The following is a 22,650-nucleotide window of genomic DNA, read 5'->3' as shown; positions in this document are numbered from 1 at the left end:
TGGCAACTCGCACAGCGCAGCAGTGTGTCTGCTCGTAGTGGCGTATTGCCGCTCCGAGTAGGCACATCTAAAGGCCCCCTGTAGGGGTCCTTCAGCGGCGGATCTGCAGCGTAAAATATGCTGTGGATCCACTCGTCTGAACGTACCCAATAATAGAAGTATGAGCCTTAAAGTAGTTATGAAGGAAAAAAGAAGAACAGAGCTAATTTCTTCCAAAAACAGCACCACACTTGTCCTCAGGTTGTGTGTGGTATTGCAGCTCAGTTCAATTGAAGTGAATAGAACCTAACTAATACCACACACAATCTGAGGACATGTGGTGCTGTTTTTTGGAAGAAATCAGCTCTGTTTTTAGAAGCATGGATAACCTTTAATTCTTCCCATCAAGTCTAACCAGATGTAATGACTTAAAGTACTTTTTTAGTGAGCTGGAATATACAGAAGAACATGGCGTGGTAAGCAGGTTGCAGTCTAGATGAAGTCTAGATAGTCCAATATCTGGAAGAAGGCACGGCTATACAGATCATGCATTAGGAAAGTAGGAAGTTATCACTGCACATCCAGACACCTCCACCTACACGAATGTGAACCCCAACTTGCACGCTGGTCACTATCGGTCGCTGTGCTGTCCGGTATGGCGTGAAAGACTAAACCACAGATATACAAGTCAACAACTGGTGCTGTGTGTCACACAGGTAACCCCATGCCTGGGATCAGTGGATTTCACAAAGTAATGGACCAAAGAAGTTAAAGGGGTATTCCAGGAAAAAAAAATATTAATTTTTATCTCTCTCTCTCTATCCATCTATATCTCTATATATCTCAACTGGCTCCAGAAAGTTAAACAGATTTTTAAATTACTTCTATTAAAAAATCTTAATCCTTTAAATAATTATCAGCTGCTGTAGTTGAGTTGTTCTTTTCTGTCTGGCAACAGTGCTCTCTCTGCTGACATCTCTGCTTGTCTCGGGAACTGCACAGAGTAGAAGAGGTTTGCTATGGGGATTTGCTTCTAAACTGGGCGGTTCCCGAGACAGGTGTCATCAGAGAGCACTTAGACAGAAAAGAACAACTCAACTTCAGCAGCTCATAAGTACTGAAAGGATTAAGATTTTTAATAGAAGTAATTTACAAATCTGTTTTAATTTCTGGAGCCAGTTTATATTTATATATATATATATATATATATATATATATATATATATATATATATATATATATATATATATATATATATATATATATATATATATATATATATATATATATATATATATATATATATATATATATATAAATAAAAGTTTTTCCTGGATAACCCCTTTAAAGAATTTTAAATAGCTATTTACAACAGTGTCATTGTTTAACATGCTCATGCTCATCATAAGGAAGCATGGAGTGGAGGAGGACTGCGTGCACGAATGTTTATGGACAATAAGGGTCTTGTTTTACATTAGTTAGATATCAGATGGCCGCTTCAATCCATCACTAGAAAAATAACATGGCCTTGTATAGACAGCACTAACATTTACACTGGATATTTCAATATTACTTATGGTGGCCGTCCCATCTTTCAAAGCGCCATTCAATGCAGTTCCTATCCCGTGACTGTGCATGTGACTTGGTCCTTGACTAATCTACAGTTTCTTTGCTGCAGACCAGAAGTCACTGCTGCCTATGTATCTTTAGGAGACGCTGATCGAGCAGTTGTCTCTAACCTGCGGACCTCCAGATGTTGCAAAACTACAACTCCCAGCATGCCCGGACAGCCGTTGGCTGTCCGGGCATGCTGGGAATTGTAGTTTTGCAACATCTGGAGGTCCGCAGGTTGGAGACCACTGTAATAGAGCATCTCAGAGATGTGGCAGTGATGTACGGTCTATAGTGGAGTGGTAGTAGATTAGGCCCAGGTCACATGGCTATCCACTGGGAGGAGAACTAAACAGACGTTCTGAAAGACGGACTTCTCTACACGCCTGGTACCTAAGTGTCGGCCATCCAAAAAAGAAGCACTGCATTGTTTAACAAATCTGGAGTATTTTTTCCTAGGACTCATCATGACAACTGGGTGTTACCCCATTTCTCTTGTCAATGGGTACCCCACACATTCCAGGCTACGTAGGGACTAGGGATCGACCGATATCGATTTTTAGGGCCAATACCGATAATATGCGACCTTTCAGGCCGATAGCCGATAACTTCTACCGATATTCCGGTATAATATCAGCTAACGACACCCCCCACCCCTGCAGATCAATGATTTAAAGCGGGCGCTTTAAATCAATGAACTGCAGCGGCTTTTGCGGGGCAAGAGACCGTCGCCGCCCGCTTCTGTCCCCCTGCCTGTCCTGGGGTCCGCCTCCCCCATCCCCGGTTTTATAATTACCTGTTCCCGGGGTCCGCGCTACTTCTGTCTCCGGGGGCGTCCTGAGCGGTCACTGTGTGCACTGACAGTGATGTCGCGTTGAGGACATCACTAGTCATTGTGCTGCGCAGCGCGCAGGAGCCAGAAGTAGCGCGGACCCCGGGCCCCAGGAACAGGTAATTATAAAACTTGGGGATGGGGGAGGCAATGGGGCAGCAGCGGTGGTCTCTGGCCAGGGAGGCGGGGCATTATCGGCAAGGTAATTGCCGATTATGTCCAAAATCGTGAATATCGTCCGATAATCTGTCGATCCCTAGTAGGGACACACCCTATTAAGAGAATAGTAACACCCAGTTAGCAGTTTTGGCTAGATAAAAATGATGCTGTGTAATGGACTTAAAATCTTACACTTAAATCTGCAAAGAAATTTGGGTGTAGGAAATAAAAAAAAAAAAAATTAATAAAAATAACAGCAAGATACAGATATTCTCTTTATGATGTGAATGAATGGAGTTAGTAAAAACCCATTAATCAGCTGATTGCATCTATTTTGCAGGCTTAAAAACGGTCTTTGATCAGCAGCACATCTGTGTATGCAGAGGACGTGCAGCCGAATATGATGCCAGAGGAGGGCTGCCAGCACAATATCAGAGCTGTGTAAAAGATCCTTAAAGGGGGTTATCCAGGAAAAAAAAATTTTTTTATATATCAACTGGTACCAGAAAGTTGAACAGATTTGTAAATTACTTCTATTAAAAAATCTTAATCCTTTCAGTACTTATGAGCTTCTGAAGTTAAGGTTGTTCTTTTCTGTCTAAGTGCTCTCGGGAACCGCCCAGTTTAGAAGGGGTTTGCTATGGGGATTTGTCATCAGAGAGCACTTAGACAGAAAAGTACAACCTTAACTTCAGAAGCTCATAAGTACTGATTAAGATTTTTTTTATACAAGTAATTTACAAATCTGTTTAACTTTCTGGAGCCAGTTGATTATATATATATATATATATATATATATATATATATATATATATATATATATATATATATATTATATATATATATATATTAAAAAAAAAAGTTTTTTCCAGGAATACCCCTTTAAACACCGATCTGCTAAACTGGCACTTGTATCAGGCATTGGTCTGCCTGTCTTAAAGGGCCTTTAAAGGGGTACTTCACTGCCCCAGTGTCCGGAACATTTAGTTCTGAATGCTGGGGTCGTGACTTCACACCACGCCCCCCTCAATGCAAGTCTATGGGAGGGGGCGTGACAGACATCATGCCCCCTCCCATAGACTTGCATTGAGGGGGTGTGACGTCACGACCCGCGCACACAGCGCTCTAAACGAAACGTTCGACATTGGAGTACCCCTTTAAGGCTAGGGTTACACATAGCATATGCACAACAAGAAATCTGCTGCACAGCGGGAAATATGCTTTTTTAGGACAGGATGGGTGTTAGGAGTAGTTAGGGAATATAATTTGAGTTAGTTTAGAAAATATGGTTTGATGACAGGTTCTCTTTAAAAGAACATTTCACAGGCAGCAAATTTTGTAATAAACCAGCAAAACTCTAGTAATTACAACCAAAAATATTTTGCAGCATCAGCTGCAGTGCTCAAATACTTACTCTTATGGTCTCCGATGCAAAGTGGGACTCTGTAATCATTTTGTTCCCGGTGTTGTCCAGTTTGACAATAGCTCCGGCATTGGCTTGTACTTCTGCCTCGAAGGCCTGGTGTTTCTGCAGTTTCCCCTGCAAGCATAGAAACCATATGTTAACCCTTTTTTCATCACAATATTGCATCATACCCCGACTTAATGGCCTCAACTAGGACGCTCCCTGCTATGCAAGACACCCATTTTTGACCAATGTATCTCTGCAGCCATGATTAAGGGCTCATCTGCAGCCCGAAACGCGTCGGCGCGATGTTTTTATTCATTATCTAGTTTTTTTTGTCCTCATGGATTTTAACCGTCCACAGTTAAGGTTACGTTTTATTTTTCTGGTCAGCGAGCTGAACTTCTCACCTTCTTTCTATATCTCACCTGGAGGTTAGTGGGATCCTTGTAGTTCTCATCAGACGCGATCTGGAGCTTCTCTTGGATCCATTTCTCAAGCTCGTCGGCGTCACGCTGGAAGAACTGGAAACGGTAGGAATCTTCCAGTTTCTGCCGACGGACCGTCGACAGCTCCTTAAAGCGCAGGTAGCGGTCTAGAACCTGCTGGCGTCTCTCCTGGATGTCCTCCGCCGTTTCCAGCACTTTGACCCCACTTGAATCCATTTTCTACAAGGAAATACAAAAATTCTAGTAAGTGATCTGAGGGAACATGGAAACACGTAGGGGGGGGGGGGGGGGGGGGGGGGGACGGCACTACTACATTGATCTTTAGAAAAACCACATGATCATGCACCTAGTCCCTAGCCCACTACAGGGATGGTAGAGGGTATAGCGTCGTGTCCCTACCATTAAATGGGAGGTTCCCACCACTTACGTGTTATGATATAAACCAGTAAGCCTCCAGCTGTTGCAAAACTACAACTCCCAGCATGCCCGGACAGCCAACGGCTGTCCGGGCATGCTGGGAGTTGTAGTTTTGCAACAGCTGGAGGTCCACAGTTTGGAGGACTAGGCAATAGTGGATAAAAATAACATGCAAATTATAAAAAAAAAGGCAAGCGATTTTGTCATGTGATCTATCCCCATAGATCACATGACAAAATGTGATCTATCCCCATGCAAACAAAATGGCGCACGTATTTAAATGAGCACTCATTAAAAACAAAATTTTTGCTATTGCACTCTTAATGGTAAATAAAAAAATAATTTCTAATATACTTTGGTAAAAAAAAAAATAATGAAGTTTTTTTCTATGTTTGATTTGTGCTTAAAAAAGCTTTAGAGCACATTCCCCCCCCCCCCCCCCCCCCCCCCCCCCATCTCATACACAGACTTAGGACCAAGGTCCAAACACAGGAAGTGCAGCCTGGAGTGCTGAGGGGGGTGTGTCCAGCCTTATCCAATCATAGCTCATCCCATACTTAACTGCCATATGCTGTTGGTTGGACCCCCCCCCCCCTCAGCACTCCAGGCTGCACTTTGTGTTTGGACCTCGGTCCTAAGTCTGTGTATAAGATGGGGGAAAATGTGCTCTGGAGCTTTTTTAAGCACAAATAAAACATAGAAAACTAAAAAAAAATGTAAACAAAGTATATTATAAATATTTTTTACTTACCATAAGGAGTGCAATAGCAAAAATTAGTTTTAATGAGAGTTACCCTTTAATGATGCAAAAATAGATCTGTTATCCAATTCTGTTGTCCTAGACCGGTGTACGGTATTTTTCAGCGCATATGACCGTATCCGTCACGATTGGAGATTTTTTTATTTATTTATTTTTATTTATTTTTTATTATTTGTGGTATTTCTACCTAATACAGCGGTGAAGGTTACAGAATGAGCGCTGCTGGCGAAGGTATAATGGAGCTGGACTCACATTCCACCAGCCGCACCTCCCCCCACTGTGTGACTTCACACTCAGGGTTGTGTTTTTTTTGCTTTCATTTCAATGCCGGATAGATCTGGAGCGTTACCAACCACATTCCTCTGCTGTTATCGCAATGGAGGAAAGCAGCCAGACAGCAGCTGACATATCACTAGGGCCGGAGCCAGCGCTCCATGTAATGAAGTCTTAGATATCCACCCAATGAGCAGGCAGGGTATTCGCTGCACTTAGCTGGAATCCAAAACTACAAGTACAATGCAGGAAATTCTTCGCTTTTTGAATTTCTTCTCTTTTCTTGTCCACGGTGCTCTCTGCTGACACCTCTGTCCGTGTCAGGAACTGTCCAGAGCAGCATTGGTTTGCTATGAGGATTTTCTCCTGCTCTGGACACGGACAGAGGTGTCAGCAGAGAGCACTGTGGTCAGACAGAAAAGAAAAAAAAAATTCCTCTGTAGCATGCAGCTGCTAATAAGTACTGGAAGGGTAAAGATTTTTCAATAGAGGTAATTTACAAATCTGTTTAACTTTCTGGCACCAGTACCCCTCTAACTGAAATATACACAGACAGCAACGCTAATCTCCCTCAGGATTAGACCCAGGGCTCAAGTCCTGCGGGAACTCATGGGAACGGAGTTCCTGCACTTTTTCCACAGCAGGAACGCAGTTCCCATTGGCAGGTCCTGCATGACCAGCCCTTAAAGGGGTACTCCGCCCCTAGACATCTTATCCTCTATCCAAAGGATAGGGGATAAGAGGTCTGATCACGAAGGGCCCGCCGCTGGGGACCCCCACGATCTCGGATGTGGCACCCCAGACATCCGATGCACGGAGTGAACTTCGCTCTGTGCCGAATGACTGGCGAAGGGGGGCAGAGGCTTGTGACATCACAGCCATGCCCCCTTAATGCAAGTCTATGGGAGGGGGGCGTGATGGCCGTCCTGCCCCCTCCCATAGACTTGCATTGAGGGACTGTGGCAGTGACATCATGATCCTCCGGCACTGCACACAATGCTCTAAACGAATGCCGGGTGCAGCAGGGAGAATGCGGGGGTCCCCAGTGGCAGGACCCCTGCGATAAGACATCCTATCACCAATCCTTTGGATAGGGGATAAGATGTCATGGGGCAGAGTACCCCTTTAAGTGGAAATCTTGGGTGAGTTCCCACACTTTCTTTCCCAGGACTTGACCCCTGATTAGACCCATACACGTTAGACCCGGTTCACATCCTCCTGACAACAGGTCAAACGTAGGGGAGATTTATCAAAACCTGTGTAGAGGAAAGTTGCCCATAGCAACCAATCAGATCGTTGTCAACAATTTCCATTATCGATTAGTCGGTTGTTAGGGGGCATGGCCTAGCATTTAATAGAATACCTTCTACTTCTTTCCCTACTTTTTAGTTCTCCGTCTGCTCCCCTCTTTCTCCCCTTAACCTATGATGCAGTTTTGAAGACACTGCCGGCCAGCGACATCTGCGGCCTACCTCCAGCACCGACACCGCGGCCCGAGTGATGTCCGATAGCCGGCGCCGCCTCCGGTGACAAGAAGCCTTAGGTCCTGACATCACCAAAGCCGCCCGGTCCCAGGGCATGGGCCATATTAGATATAAGTCACTGCCAAAGAAGTCTTAAAGGGGTATTCCAGGAAAAACTATATATATATTATATATATATATATATATATTATATATTATATATATATATATATATATATATATATTATATATAATATATATTATATATTATATAATATATATATATATATATATATATATATATATCTATATCTCAACTGGCTCCAGAAAGTTAAACAGATTTGTAAATTACTTCTATTAAAAAAATAATAATCCTTCCAATAATTATCAGCTGCTGAAGTTGAGTTGTTGTTTTCTGTCTGGCAACAGTGTCTCTGCTGACATCTCTGCTTGTCTTTAGAACTGCACAGAGTAGAAGAGGTTTGCTATGGGGATTTGCTTCTAAACTGGGCGGTTCCCGAGACACGTGTCTTCAGAGAGCACTTAGACAGAAAAGAACAACTCAACTTCATCAGCTCTTAAGTGGAGCCAGTTGATATATTAAAAACATTTTTTTTTTTCCTGGATAACCCCTTTAAACCCCAGTGTAAAAAAAACACGAACACTCAGCTGAGATGAGCGTTCATGTGTGACGAATAGCAGACTAGATGAACTCTTGAAGGTATCAGCCAGCATGTAATACCTTCTCCCATCTCCCCAACACAGGGCTCAGTGCTCATGGGTATTTAATGGGGAATAAGCCGCTGACAGTCTCCTCTGGAGTTAGAGTCCTCATGCTGGGAGTTGTAGTTCTGCAATAGCTGGAGACTAAGGCTGGGTTCACACTGCTGAATTTCTGGGCAGAATTTCTGCCAGAGATCGAGCCGGCAGCGCTAGGACCGAGAAGACTGCATTGCCGTCCCCATAGACTGAAATGCATTTCTGGGTGGATCTTTTGGGAGATCTGCTCAGAAATGCATTGACATCTGTGGGAATGGCAATGCAGTCCGTGCGGTCCTAGTGCCGCCGGCTTGATCTCCGGCAGAAATTCTGCAGAGAAATTCCACAGTGTGAACCTAGCCTAACTGGTTGGGAAGCACTTATTTTGGCCATTGAGACTTGGTTGACACTAACGTATTACAGACATATCTAGCTCTCAAGAGAGATGATCCCCAGCTTTCCCAGTCTCCTGAAAGGCAGATCTGTCTAACAGTACAGCGATATGATGGTAGTGGGGAGTGCACTGTATAAGCCAGTGTTTACCAACCACGGTGTCTCCAGCAGTTGCAAAACTACAACTCCCAGCATGCCCGGACAGCCAACGGCTGTCCGGGCATGCTGGGAGTTGTAGTTTTGTAGCAGTTGGAGACATCTTGGTTGGGAGACACTGCTTTAAAGTTTGGCTGTCCTGGCATGCTGGGAGTTGTAGTTTTGCAACAGCTGGAGGCACCCTGGTTGGAAAACACTGGTATAAGGTATAATCACTGAATCTCTTCTCATCTTCCTTGTGATTTGCACCCCCCCCCCCCCCCCCCCCTCAAGAATAAGTGTTAATTTGCTAAGATATCTCCGGTGGGTTTACTTGGCGGCTCTGTTCTCAGGCCTCACCCTGTGAAATGTATTGGAGCCCCATCCTCCTGGAGAATGGTTTCCTGATGGGGAGCATTGGAATGTGGAGAAAGGAAGTGCAAAGAGTATAGATGATGGACGGCACGGCCTACAGCAGCGATCTTCAGTCTGTGATTACAATTCCCAGCATACCCAGAGAGCTGTATGCTGAGAGTTGTAGTGCTGCAACAGCTGGAGAGACACACAATGGGGAATACCTAATGGCTGTGTGGGCATACTGGGAGTTGTAGTCTTACAACTGAAGAGCCTCAGGTTGAGGAACAATAATCTACAACACGGCTTCCCAACTAGGGTGCCTTCAGCTGTTTCTAAACTTCAGCTCCCAGGATACCGGGACAGCGATTGGCTATCCAGGCATGCTGGGAGTTGTAGTATTGCAACAGCTGGAGGCATCCTGGTTGGGAAACACTACCCTACAGATTATTATTTTTTTTTTTTTTAATATGACCTATGACAGTGAAGAATAAACACCATTAATCTCTTAAAATCTATTCGGTGGATATTGATCACCCAGCTTTCCCAGAAGCAGATATTACTATTCCAGAGGTTGTCACCCAGCACCTGCCTAGTTATACAGCAACACTGAACTACTATCACTATAACCAGGCAGAAGGCAATTTCCGGAAAGCTGGGTGACAACGTATTGGGGGGGGGGGGGGGGGGGGGGGGGGGGGGCGTATATCAGTAATGGTGGCCACATCTGACAAGGTATGTAGGTGGATTTAGATTGTAATTTCTTTAGGACAGGGGTTCTCAACCAGGGGTACACGTACCCCTAGGGGTACGCAAAGGGATATGCGGGGGTACGGCAATTTGCTGACAAATACCGGCCATGCATTGGGCAGTATTTGTCAGAGGAGAGCGGGGATTGGACGCTGCAGTCGCCACCTTACATGAGCTGCAGTGGTTGCCGGGCCTGACGTTGCACAGAGGCGCCGGCACAGCGCAGAAGGACGTTACCAGTCAGTGCGGCCCTTCGACTCCCGCCGAACGGGATAGACACAGACCTGGTAAGTGTTACACCGTATGTATATGTATTACATATATTGGCCCAGGGGGAATTGGAGGGGGAAATATTGGTAGGGATCGACAGATTATCGGTTTGGCTGATATTCACGAGTTTGGACGTTATAGGTATCGGCAATTACCTTGCAGATAATCCGATAATGCCCCCCACCACCACCGCACCGCCACCGGTCCACGCTACTTCTGGCTCCTGGTTACGCTGTGCAATGACGAGTGACGTCCTCAACGCGACGTCACCATCAGTGCACACAGTGACAGCTCAGGACGCCGCTGGAGCCAGAAGTAGCGCGGACCCTGGGAACAGGTAATTATAAAACCGGGGATGGGGGAGGCAATGGGGCAGCAGCAGTGGTTGTTGGACTAAGGACCGGCAGGGGGAGAGAAGCGGGCGGCGGCGGTCTCGGGGTGGGTGGGTTTGTTTCGCCGTGTGGACTCAGGAGGACCTCAGGACAGGCAGGAGGAGAGAAGCGGGTGGCGGTCTGTGGCCCCGCAAAAGCCGCTGCAGTTCATTGATTTAAAGTGCCCGCTTTAAATCAATGAACTGCAGCCGGTTCTTCGGGGTCGGGGGGTGGAGAAATAGCCAATAATTTATACCGGAATATCGGTATAAGCTATCGGCCTGAAAGGCCACAGATTATCGGTATTGGCCCCCCAAAAAGAAAACAAAAAAAAAATAAAAAAATAAAACATACATATCAGTCGATCCCTAAATAATGGTACAAGGGAATTAATATGGCGGGGGGGGGGGGGGGGGGGGAGAATAATGGCACAAGGGGATTAAGTATCGCATTAGTATCATATATAGGTAAGCACACGCCATGAAATTAAGTACTTTCATTACTTATTTTGTCCGCTGGTACCCCCCCACGCACAAGTTCCACGCGAGGGGTACCTGCGGACATACTTTCACCCTTTGGGGGTACAGTTGCGAAAAAGGTTGAGAACCACTGCTTTAGGAGACCATGCATATTATTACATTTATTTGCAGCATAGTAAACACATTAAAATAAAATAATATATATTCTAATAGTCCACAAGGAAGATTCAGGAAATAGATGGCCGATGAGCTGAGAGAGATTCTCTTGGGTGTTGACTGCCCCCCTGGCCTCCATGCTGGTATTAACTGGATAAAAGGGTTATCTGTGATAGTCAGCAGAGCGGCTCATTGTTGTGAAAGTGCTATGGGTCATCACTAATGGACTGAACTTTCCTAACAGCAGACGTCACCCTGTCCGGTGCCAAAAAATCTGCCCGGCAGCATCGTTCTGAAGACTCCCAACCGCGCCAGGACTACCGCATCCCCGCTGCATCCAGAATACTAAGAGCTTCAGTGCAGATACCTGCAGACAAGAGGAAAAGCCCTGGCAACGCAGCGCACATCGTCACGGATTTATTTACTGTCGGTACTTACATAAGCATCTAATACACTAGGCCAGTGTTTTCCGCCTCCAGCTGTTGCAAATCTACAACTCCCAGCATGCCCGGACAGCCGACGGCTGTCCGGGCATGCTGGGAATTGTAGTTTTGCAACAGCTGGAGGCACATTGGTTGGGAAACACTGCTGTAAGCAGTAGTCTCCAAACTGCAGCCCTCCAGATGTTGGAGAACTACAACTCCCAACATGCCCAGACAGCCATTGGAGTTCTGCAATATTCTGAGACTCTAAAGGAAACCCCCACCCTCCAAAACTATATGCCAATGTATCACAGGATCGCCCTTTAAAGGGGTACTCCGGTAGAAAACTTTTTCTTTTTTTTTTCTCTTTTCAAATCAACTGGTGCAAGAAAGAGAAACAGGTTTGTAAATTACTTCTATTTGAAAAAAATCTTAATTCTTCCAGTACTTAGCTGTTGTATACTACAGAGGAAGTTGTATAGTTCTTTTCTGTCTGACCACATTGCTCTCTGCTGACGCCTCTGTCCGTGTCAGGAACTGTCCAGCGCAGGAGAGGTTTGCTATGTGGATTTGCTTGTACTCTGTACAGTTCCTGACATGGGCAGAGGTGTCAGCAGAGAGCAATGTGGTCAGACAGAAAAGAACTATACAACTTCCTCTGTAGTATACAGCAGCTAGAGATGAGCGAACTTACAGTAAATTTGATTCGTCACAAACTTCTCGGCTCGGCAGTTGATGACTTATCCTGCATAAATTAGTTCAGCTTTCAGGTGCTCCGGTGGGCTGGAAAAGGTGGATACAGTCCTAGGAGACTCTTTCATATGACTGTATCCACCTTTTCCAGCCCACCGGAGCACCTGAAAGCTGAACTAAAATTTATGCAGGATAAGCCATCAACTGCCGAGCCGAGAAGTTCGTGATGAATCGAATTTACTGTAAGTTCGCTCATCTCTAACAGCAGCTGATAAGTACTGGATGGATTAAGATTTTTGAATAGAAGTAATTTACAAATCTGTTTAACTTTATGGCACCACTGGATATGAAAAAAAATTGGTTTTCACCGGAGTACCCCTTTAAGTGCATGGACGCGAGACCTAGCAAGAGGAATTTGCAGAAAATCTGAATTTTGACTCTAAAAAAATAAAAAATTTGAAATTTGTAATTTTTTTATTTTTTTTTTTATTTCTTTAAAGAATTCTTATTCATTCCAGAATTGGAGTCAGGCACTTTGCTCAGTTGTATGCCACAAAGGTATTTATGTCACAGCCGCCCCTATCAGTCCTCTCCAGCCCCAGATAAGGCTGCATTCCAACTCATAAACGCCACATTGCTACAGGATCCATCGCTGAGGGAATGGAACACGGCCGCCCGCCCCTCCCTGCTGCATCTCGCTGATAACCAGAACCTTCCAGACCTTCTGCAGTGTTCAACGCTACTCCGAAAAAAAAAATAAAAACCTGCATAGTGGTACTAGCCAGCAAGGGGACCATAAGAGGAATGTCATCTTGCACAATTATATATTTAGGGTAGGTTAACAAGTGCTGTATTTTGCTGCATATTTTCTGCAGCTGATTTTGACTTCAATGGGTAGGAAAATATGCAACCAAATCCGGCACTGAGACCCTACCCTTATTCGCACCTTCAGTATCCTGCGCATATTTGATGCTGCAGATTTAACTCCGATGTAAACGAAATGACTGAACACAGCATAAAATCTGCAGCATCAAATATGCGCAGAACACTTGAAAACATGCTGATAGGTTTAGATCGTGAGCCCCAATGGAAACAGCGACCAATTTGAGCGTATGGCGCTGCGGAATCTGTGTGCGCTATATAAATAAAGAGTTATTAATATTATACTGTATGTGTGAATACAACCCTAATATTAGTTAAACATCATTCTCCATCTGATCTTGACGTTTCACATAAAGAGATACAACATTTTACACGTGTCCTATAGGATTCGAGCACAAAAGTCACTGTCCCACACGGCAATGTGACAATGTAGCGTACAGTTGCATCCACACCCAGTCTAAAGATCAGGCAGGAAAGGGATGTTGGTCGGACAATAACATGCAAAGACTGGCTGAAAGATGACCGAATCCGCGGAATGACGTATTTTTCTGCATATTTGCTGCTGTGTATTTTACTACCTATTGAAGTGAATGGGTAGCAAAATCAGCTGCTGAAAATATGCAGCAAAATACGGCATGTGTGACCCTACTCGAAATCCTGCCAAATAAATGGACACAAGGCAGAAACCCAACGGACCCTATTAAAGTCTGTTGAGAGTCCGAGAGGACAGACTCCAACTGAACTGAGCTTCCGATGGAGATGTGAACGAGGCTTTAGGGTCTATTCACACTTCTGAATTTCTGCATCAAATTAAAGCCCATAGACTTCTATGGGATTCCGCAAGCAGAAATTCTGCCGTGTGAATAGACCCTTAGGTGGGGACTCCTGATTGCAGATGTGTAGGAGAAGGTCAAGCATGTTGATATCTAAAGCTCCCATGGGAGATAAGCTGCTGCCAGACACCTCTTATTCCCCTCTCTCCCTATTAAGAGCACAATCGCACTCAGTCAAGCGCATGCATTTGTATGGGGACAATAAGAGCATTTGGCTGCCTGTTCTCTGGAGTATAAACCACTCTTAGTTTGTAAGATTAAAGGGATACTCTGGTGGAAAACTTTTTTCAAATGAACTAGTTTCAGAAAGTTAAACAGATTTGTAAATTATTTATATTAAAAAATATTAATCATTCCAGTACTTATCAGCTGCTGTATGCTACAGAGGAAGTTGAGTTGTTCTTTTCAGTCTGACCACAGTGCTCTCTGCTGCCGCCTCTGTCCGTGTCAGGAACTGTCCAGAGTAGGAGCAAATCCCCATAGCAAACTTCTCCAGTTCTGGACAGTTCCTAACACGGACAAAGGTGTCAGCAGAGAGCACTGTGGTCAGACTGGAAAGAACTACTCAACTTCCTCTGGAGCATACAGCAGCTGATAAGTACTGGAAAGATTAAGATTTTAAAATAAGTAATTTACAAATCTGTTTAAAGGAAATCTGTCACCATTGTCACCTGCACTAACCTGTCGATACCGACAGACAGTGCAGGTGACACTGATGACAATGGTACTCACCTTGTCCCGTTCCGTGGCGGGGATCTTCAGTAATTTCCTCCGTTAGCTCCAGTCCCGGCAGTCGGCTTGGGGCACGGCGGAGCAGCACAAAACAATCAGGACCAGATTCAGGAGATCTGGGATCATATGGGGGCTCGTAGGTTCCAGGGACTCCAATTACTATCCGATAAGTCAGTAGACATGGTAAATACCACCAGTCATGTGTGACTAGTATAACAGAATTTATTATAAAAATATAAATATACATCCCGTTTCGGTCCAGCATGGACCTTCCTCAAGCTAGATCAAAGTTAAAAAGGTGGTGGGGCTGCAGATCTCTGCCTGTCCTGGAGGGGTGCTGTGATGAAAATGAGCAGATGCAGTCGCAGCCCCTTCCTTCAGGGTGAAGAGGAGTAAAAAGGAACCCTTGAGTACTGGCGCTGCGACTCTTAGAGCATGGAGACAATAACGTCCAGGTGGAGGTAAAGGATCCTAGGCAGGACCGTTTATTTAACAAGAATGATTAAAAAAATAAAAATAAAAAAAACAGTGGATTACGCATTTCGGGAGGAGCCCTCCCTTCCTCAAATCAGGATCACCCTGATCTGAGGAAGGGAGGGTTCCTCCCGAAACGCGTAATCCACTGTTTTTATATTGCTTTTTTTTAATCATTCTTGTTAAATAAACGGTCCTGCCTAGGATCCTTTACCTCCACCTGGACGTTATTGTCTCCATGCTCTAAGAGTCGCAGCGCCAGTACTCAAGGGTTCCTTTTTACTCCTCTACATCATATCCACAGGACGACCTGGTCGATTCCTGCTACCCACTGGCTGAGCAGCGACGCACCACTTCTGGTACCCCTCTACATAGGGGTTACATGCCTTTTATTTCCACATTGAGGTGAGCGGCCATCTATAAGCCCCATGGTGACATTCCCCACACCCTACACCTCCCACGTATATCTTGGGGTAATACATGAGGCGCCGCTTTTCGGTCCTTTTTTTTGTTTCTTTTACCTTCCTTCAGGGGGATCTCTGTGTCGGTCTGACCCCATAGGGATATGCCATAACTTACTAAGCGTCTAAAACACTAATTCATTCCTGAGCTACAACACAAGCCCATACACTTTACATAACAAGGCAGGATTAGCGGACACCTCCTTAGTATAGTCGGAATGACTTGAGCACAACCCCAATGGCTCATACAATGTCTTCGATCAATTGTGTATAAGACATGAAATAGCAGATACATGAAATAGAAATCCAGCGCAGATTCTGGTGCAATAAAAGCTTAATCTTTATTTCCACCACGACAGGACGTAGTAACGCGTTTCAGTCGGTCTTGTCGGCTTTGCCATGAGTAAGGCCGGCAAGACCGACTGAAACGCGTTACTTCTTCCCGTCCTGTCGTGGTGGAAATAAAGATTAAGCTTTTCTTGCACAAGAATCTGCGCTGGATTTCTATTGAATTCATTGCCTTTTCGGTGTTGGTTCACACCGTTCCGTGTGCAGGGATCTGGGATAGGAGGTGAGCCGAGGTACTACTCTGACTACATGAAATAGCAGAGGTACATAAGGAAAACTGGAAGGTCAAATTATGGAGTTTTAGATTTTTCAGGTCTCAAGTCGTGATCATTTTGGATTTTATGTGCATTTTGCTATATTTAGAATATATTTTATATACCAACACACATACATAATATACAAATAACAGACCTTGTCATATACACCCTGTGCCCCACCCTTGGTGAGGTGCCAAGTATTCATTCTTGGACGCCAACAGCTGCCATGATGCATATTTTACAACATAATGACCAATTTGTCATCAACTTGCTTTCTCTCTGCTATGCGGTGAAGCAGAGCTAGGTGTCCTGAGCACCTGATAACAGACATTTCTAGGGCAGTATTTATAGAGCAGCACTCTGCACTTTCTGCTGGTAGCGCAGGCTCTCGGCAGGTGTCACAACGGTGCGAGCGAACCTCTCCGCACCATCCATCGGCGGGCCAGTATGCATCCCATACTTACCTTTATCTAGTATATGCAGTGGTGCTTTGCTGTTTCCATAAGCAAAAGTTTCTTTGAAGTCTGTGTTCCCCATCCTGTGAATTTTAAAAGGGGTTCTCCGGTGGGAAAAAAAAGTTTTTTTAATCAACTGGTGCCAGAAAGTTAAACAGATTTGTAAATTACTTCTATTAAAGAATTTTAATCCTTCTAGTACTTATTAGCTGCTGAATAATACAGAGGAAATGGTTTTCTTTTTGGAACACGGAGCTCTCTCTTAACATGGCCACAGTGCTCTCTGCTGACACCTCTGTCCATTTTAACAACTGTTCAGAGAAAGAAAAAAAAAACACATAGAAAACATATGCTGCTCTGGACAGTTCTTAAAATGGACAGAGATGTCAGCAGAGAGCACTGTGCTCATGATGTCAGCAGAGAGCTCTGTGTTCCAAAAAGAAAACCATTTCCTCTGTAGTATTCAGCAGCTAATAAGTACTGGAGGGATTAAGATTTTTTTTAATAGAAGTAATTGACAAATCTGTTTAACTTTCTGGCACCAGTTGATTTAAAAAAAAAAAATATATAAAAATAAGTTTTCCACCGGAGTACCCCTTTAAGGAGTTCTGAAAATACAACTCCCAGCAGACTCACATTTAAAAGCATGATGGAATTGAGGGCTTTGCTACAGCTGGAGATCCACAGGTTTGGCAACATTGCCCTGGATCAGTGATCTCCAAACAGTGACCCTCCAGATGTTACAAAACTACAACTCCCAGCATGCCGGGACAGCCATCAGCTGTCTGGGCATGCTGGGAGTTGTAGTTTTGCAACATCTGGAGGCCCACAGTTTGGAGACCACTGATCTCTCCCATGTCCTAAATCAGTGTTTCCCAACAAGTGCGTCTACAGCTGTTGCAAAACTACAACTCCGAGCATGCCAGGCAGAAAAAAAAAGGCTTTCCAGGCATGCCAGAAGTTGTAGTTTTGCAAAAGCTGGAGGCGCCCTTATTAGGAAACTGTCCTAAACAAAAGGTGTAAAAGGAAATCTCCCAGAATATATCATCCTATGTACACTCCAGGCCAGCTATTGCAAAACTACAACTCCCAGCATGCCCAGACAGCCGTTGGCTGTCCAGGCATGCTGGGAGTTGTAGTTTTGGAACATCTACAGGGCCACAGTTTGGAGACCATTTCCCCCAATCTTTTGACCCTACAGATATTATAAAACTACAACTCTCAGCATACTATGGCTGCTGAAGTACATGGTTGGAGTATGTTTAACATAAGCCGTCACATTTTGAGCAACACTGCTCTATAGTATTGGGGGGGGGGGGGATGTCTATCAGAGCATGCTGGGAGTTGTAGTATTGATATAAAGCAGTGTCCCCTAACCTTTTGCAAAACAACAACAACTCTCATCATGCCTTCAGCTGTCAGAGTATGCAGGGCATTGTAGTCTCACAAAAGCTGGAGAGTCACAGGTTAGACAGTATAAGGCTGGGTTCACACCCCGTTCTTACAATACAGCTCCCGTATACGTTTTCAATGTGAAAACCGTACAGATCCGAATTAAAAACCGTATGCATTGACTCTCCATTGAAAACCGTATGCCAAAAGATGCAACCTTTTTCTTGTACCCAAAACCGTAGCCTACCATGGTTTTTGGTCCGGGTGAAAAAAACGTATATTTTTTTTTTTTTTTTTTTTTTTTTTACATGGGAGTCAATGGGAACTGCACAGTACTGTATGTGCGTACGGTTCCATCCGGTTTTTTACTTTGCACAGTTTGTTTTTTTTCCCTTGGAATTTCAATCAAACAAGTGAAACTTTCATAATGGAGTGAAAAACTTAAAAACGTATACATTTTTTTCTTTAAAAAATAAAAATAAATAAATAAAAAAACGGATGCAAACGGATATTTTTCAACCGTATAGGGGTTAAAATTTGTACACACGTTTTGATCGTGTCCAGTTTTGAGTCATGAGTTTTTCCATCAAAAACCTGATACGGGAACTGTATTACAAAAACATGGTGTGAATGCAGCCTTAATCTAGAGCAGTTGTACCCAAGCGGTTGCAAAACTAAAAGTCAGGCATGATGGGAGTTGTAGTTTTGCAACAGAAGCTGTAAGCTGCCATACATTCCCCATCAGCTGTTTCTTTCTGTTTTTAGCAAGGTGGGGGAAGCCAATATGGCCGCCATGACATCCCCTCACAGCTGTTGTCATCCAGGCTCCTGGAGAATTTAACCAGTCTGAACTCTGAAAAAAACTGTGTTAACCCTTATGGCAGCCATATTGGTTGTCACCCAGGTTGCCAGACTCATGGCCTCTTTGGTAAAGTCTAGAGCAGACAGAGTGAAGCAGTTGCCATGACCACCAAGAGGCTCTTCAATGGAAAGCTTAACTAGGAATGGTTGCTATGGGCCGCTGCACTCCTCTGTTGGCGACAGGTCACGTACACAAGGCGCTGCGTTGTATTCGTTAAGATACACCATTGGTGTGCTCACAGGATTCTGTGGAGAGAACATCAATGGCCGCCAGTGACACCACAATCCTGTCATACCTACTAATATGATGAGCAGCAGGAGCGTATACAACTAGAACAGGGGGTAGTTCCCATAGCAACCAATCCCCACGCAGCTTTTGTGTTTTAATACGAAATTTGTGTGTTCTTGTACATATTCAATTGTAGTGCATCAAGCAGGGGGGGGGGGGGGGGGCGGCCATTTTCTTTTATACCCCGTCAGTCAGCGCTTTCACTCTCCAGACTGAAATGGCTGATAACAGGGAGCAACAAATCGCATTCATCATGCAAGACTTGGATTACAGACCTGTTTAGACTCTAACCCAGTGTTACCTGACCAGGGTGCCTCCAGCTGTTGCAAAACTACAACTCCCAACATGCCCGGACAGCCTTTGGCTGTCCGGGCATGCTGGGAGTTGTAGTTTTGCAAAAGCTGGAGTTGGGCTACACTTTCCTAGAGTCATGTGAAAAGTTTTGATCGGTCGGGGTCTGAGTGTCCAATGGCTGTAGGGGCATGCTGGGATTTGTAGTCTTGCAACAGCTGGAGGGACCCTGGTTGGGAAACCCTACGTTTACCAGAACGTACGGATAACGTAGGACACTGCCATAGTCCATGTGGGAGCTACATTTCAGAGAAAACCAGTTCTGCGGCTCCATCTTGGCAGCCTGGGAAGGAGCGAGGAGCAGGGCCGGTCAGACGGGATCACTTCAAGGTTGAAGCTAATGACTTTGATGCAGGCCGAGGCCGGTCCTACAAAATTGCTTCACTACACGCCCCACAAACGACGGATAAGCATGTCCTCCACCTGCCCTGGACAGAGGCGGCCATTTTGGGGCAGGATCTATATACCTACCATATACCAGTGGGTTTAGTGAGTGGATCCCGTCAATTTCTTCAAACTACTGACAATCTTGCATTGATGGGGGGGGGGGGTCGTTAGAGGGTGCCAGAAAGTTAAACCGATTTGTAAATGACTTCTATTTAAAAATCTTAATCCTTCCAGTACTTAGCTGCTGTATGCCCCACAGGAAGTTCTTTTCTTTTTGAATTTCCTTTCTGCTGACCAGTGCTCTCTGCTGACACCTCTGTCCATGTCAGGAACGGTCCAGCGCAGGATAGGTTTTCTATGGGGATTTGCTCCTACTCTGGACAGTTCCTAAAATGGACAGAGGTGTCAGCAGAGAGCACTGGTCAGACAGACAGGAAATTCAAAAAGAAGAGAACTTCCTGTGGCGCATACAGCAGTTGATAAGTACTGGAAGGATTGAGATTTTTTTTTTTAAAGAAGTAATTTACATCTCTAACTTTCTGGCACCAGTTGATTTAAAAAAAGAAAAAGAAAATAAAATTTCCAGTGGAGTACCCCTTTAAGTCCGTTACTTGGCACAAATCATAGTCATAAGATGGATTTGCCAAGTGAACAATACTTAGTCTGACAACTTATTTTTTTCTGTCCCAACACCCGCATGTAACCCTACTTTTCATCAGCTGAGAATGCATATGCTTAGTTCACATGCTTGTCCGCCCCTCCAACATGTACTATCAGGGGTGAGGGGTAGGACTAGGACACCCTTGTATGTATTCGCTGCAATCGGTAGGTTCATCAAACCGTTATTTAAAGCACATAGGGATTAGAGATGAGCGAATTTACAGTAAATTCGATTCGTCACGGACTTCTCGGCTCGGCAGTTGATGACTTATACTGCATAAATTAGTTCAGCTTTCCGGTGCTCCCGTGGGCTAGAAAAGGTGGATACAGTCCTAGGAGACTCTTTCCTAGGACTGTATCCACCTTTTCCAGCCAACCGTAGCACCTGAAAGCTGAACTAATTTATGCAGGATAAGTCATCAACTGCCGAGCCGAGAAGTTCATGACGAATCGAATTTACTGTAAATTCGATCATCTCTAATAGGGACCTTTGCATAGGACTGCAGATAGCTGAAGCTACCCCATTGCAAAAATTCATCACAATGCATAAAAGATGGAGTGAACACTTTCAGCTCTGCTACATGGGCACGCGTTTCTGGTGCAGAAGACTGGCTACCAGCGAGTCTGCAGAGATCCAAATCCCGCCCAGAGGACTGCAGAACTTTCCTGTAATAAATAAGTCCAGAGCGATGCCAGATGCCGCACCTTCCATACTGCCAAGCAGGCCTTCTTATGCATCACAACCGACGCAGTATATACGGCCAGATTTATATGGGAACATTGCCCCTTAAATCAGTGCTCTGCAAGCTTTGGCGTTTCAGCTACAAACTCCCCTCACGTCCTGACCGTTGCAGACACTGGTTAAAGATTGTAAGCTATTCTGTACCTTTTTAACTATTACTGTACTTTTGTCATTTTTAACTTACATCAAATAAGAGTAATCCATTTTGCATTCTGGAAAAGCTGGGTGAAAAAACAAATGTGACCCCTCTTATAGCTTGTACACAGCTTTTCCAAATTCCTGAATGGCAAATGTGTCTGATATACAACCTGCTTCCACATTATGGCACATTTGCTAGGCAAGAATCAGAAAAAGCTGGATGACAACCCCTGTGGAGGTCTAGCCATGGTCACCCACCTTTCCCAGGAATTAAACAATGATTGGTAAAACATTCTGTTTGCATAACTCGTAACGTCTGGTTTACACCATTGACCACTTTTCTCCAAACATACTACTACTCCTACTGTTCTCTAATACTGAAACAAGCGACCTGGTTTGATGAAATCTGATTATGTAAACAGGTAGTGATGTAACGATTAGATTGCGGTATAAAGAATCATGCAAAAACAGTAAAGATCCACTCCAAGACCACGCCATATAAGAGGACACCACCCAAAATAAAAAGGGGGGAAAAGCACAAGAGGCTTAAGGGTATGTTCACACATGCATATATTTCTGCAGATTTTCTGCTGCTAATTTTCCTACCCACTAAAAAGTTAATGCTTAGGAAAATCAACAGCAGAAAAACTGCAGCAAAATACGCAGAAAAATATGCATGTGTACCCTAAAAGTTTATAGAAATGCAGATAATAAAGAGCAAATCACTGCAAGCACGGCACACACCGATACCTGGACTCTGATCTTACGGAGGGACAACATGGCGGAACACAGACAATCCTAACCCTTTAAAAACAGGACAAGTCATTGTAGCTACACATCAATCTTCTAGGATCAGTCACCAATCATATTGTCAGTCATCTCCCTCCATCAGCCAGGGAGGTCCAGTTATAAGCTGGCATGGTGCCCGCCATTCGGCCTCTATCTATGACTGCAGGGATACAGCGCTCCCTCAGGAAATCAATTTAATTAACTTTACTGCATTACAAGGTTATTTCTGGAGTTACCTCAAATGAACAGATTCCTTTTTAGCTTCTAGTTGAGACTGCGGCAGCCATGCAGTAAAAATTTTAAAGGGAAACTTATGCACTGTCATGCTGCCTGAGCCAGGAGTCTTTTGGGAGGTCCCTAGCGGCCTCTCCCACCCCATCGACCTTGATTGATAGAGATCTCTCTAAAACCACAGAGACAGATCTATCAAGGCCGGTGGGGTGGGGAGAGGCCGTCGGGACCGCCCTGT

At 44.5% G+C, this 22,650-nt stretch overlaps 1 protein-coding gene across 5 annotated transcripts in view; it reads right to left on the bottom strand.

The window, feature by feature from the left end:
• SPTAN1 (spectrin alpha, non-erythrocytic 1) overlaps positions 1-22,650 on the bottom strand; it is an 86,718-nt gene that overhangs the window by 46,520 nt on the left and 17,548 nt on the right. For all 5 annotated transcript variants that reach the window (XM_056539766.1, XM_056539765.1, XM_056539767.1 and 2 more), the window contains exons 2-3: positions 4,415-4,654; positions 3,996-4,121 (exon numbers count right to left, since the gene is read on the bottom strand). In XM_056539766.1, coding sequence (XP_056395741.1) covers positions 3,996-4,121; positions 4,415-4,651 — 363 coding nt within the window. In that variant the 5' untranslated portion in view covers positions 4,652-4,654. The remainder of the gene's footprint in view (positions 1-3,995; positions 4,122-4,414; positions 4,655-22,650) is intronic.

Source organism: Hyla sarda, chromosome 9 (assembly GCF_029499605.1).
Source record: "Hyla sarda isolate aHylSar1 chromosome 9, aHylSar1.hap1, whole genome shotgun sequence".
Lineage (NCBI taxonomy): Eukaryota > Metazoa > Chordata > Amphibia > Anura > Hylidae > Hyla > Hyla sarda.
This window is presented reverse-complemented; position numbering and strand designations above follow the sequence as displayed.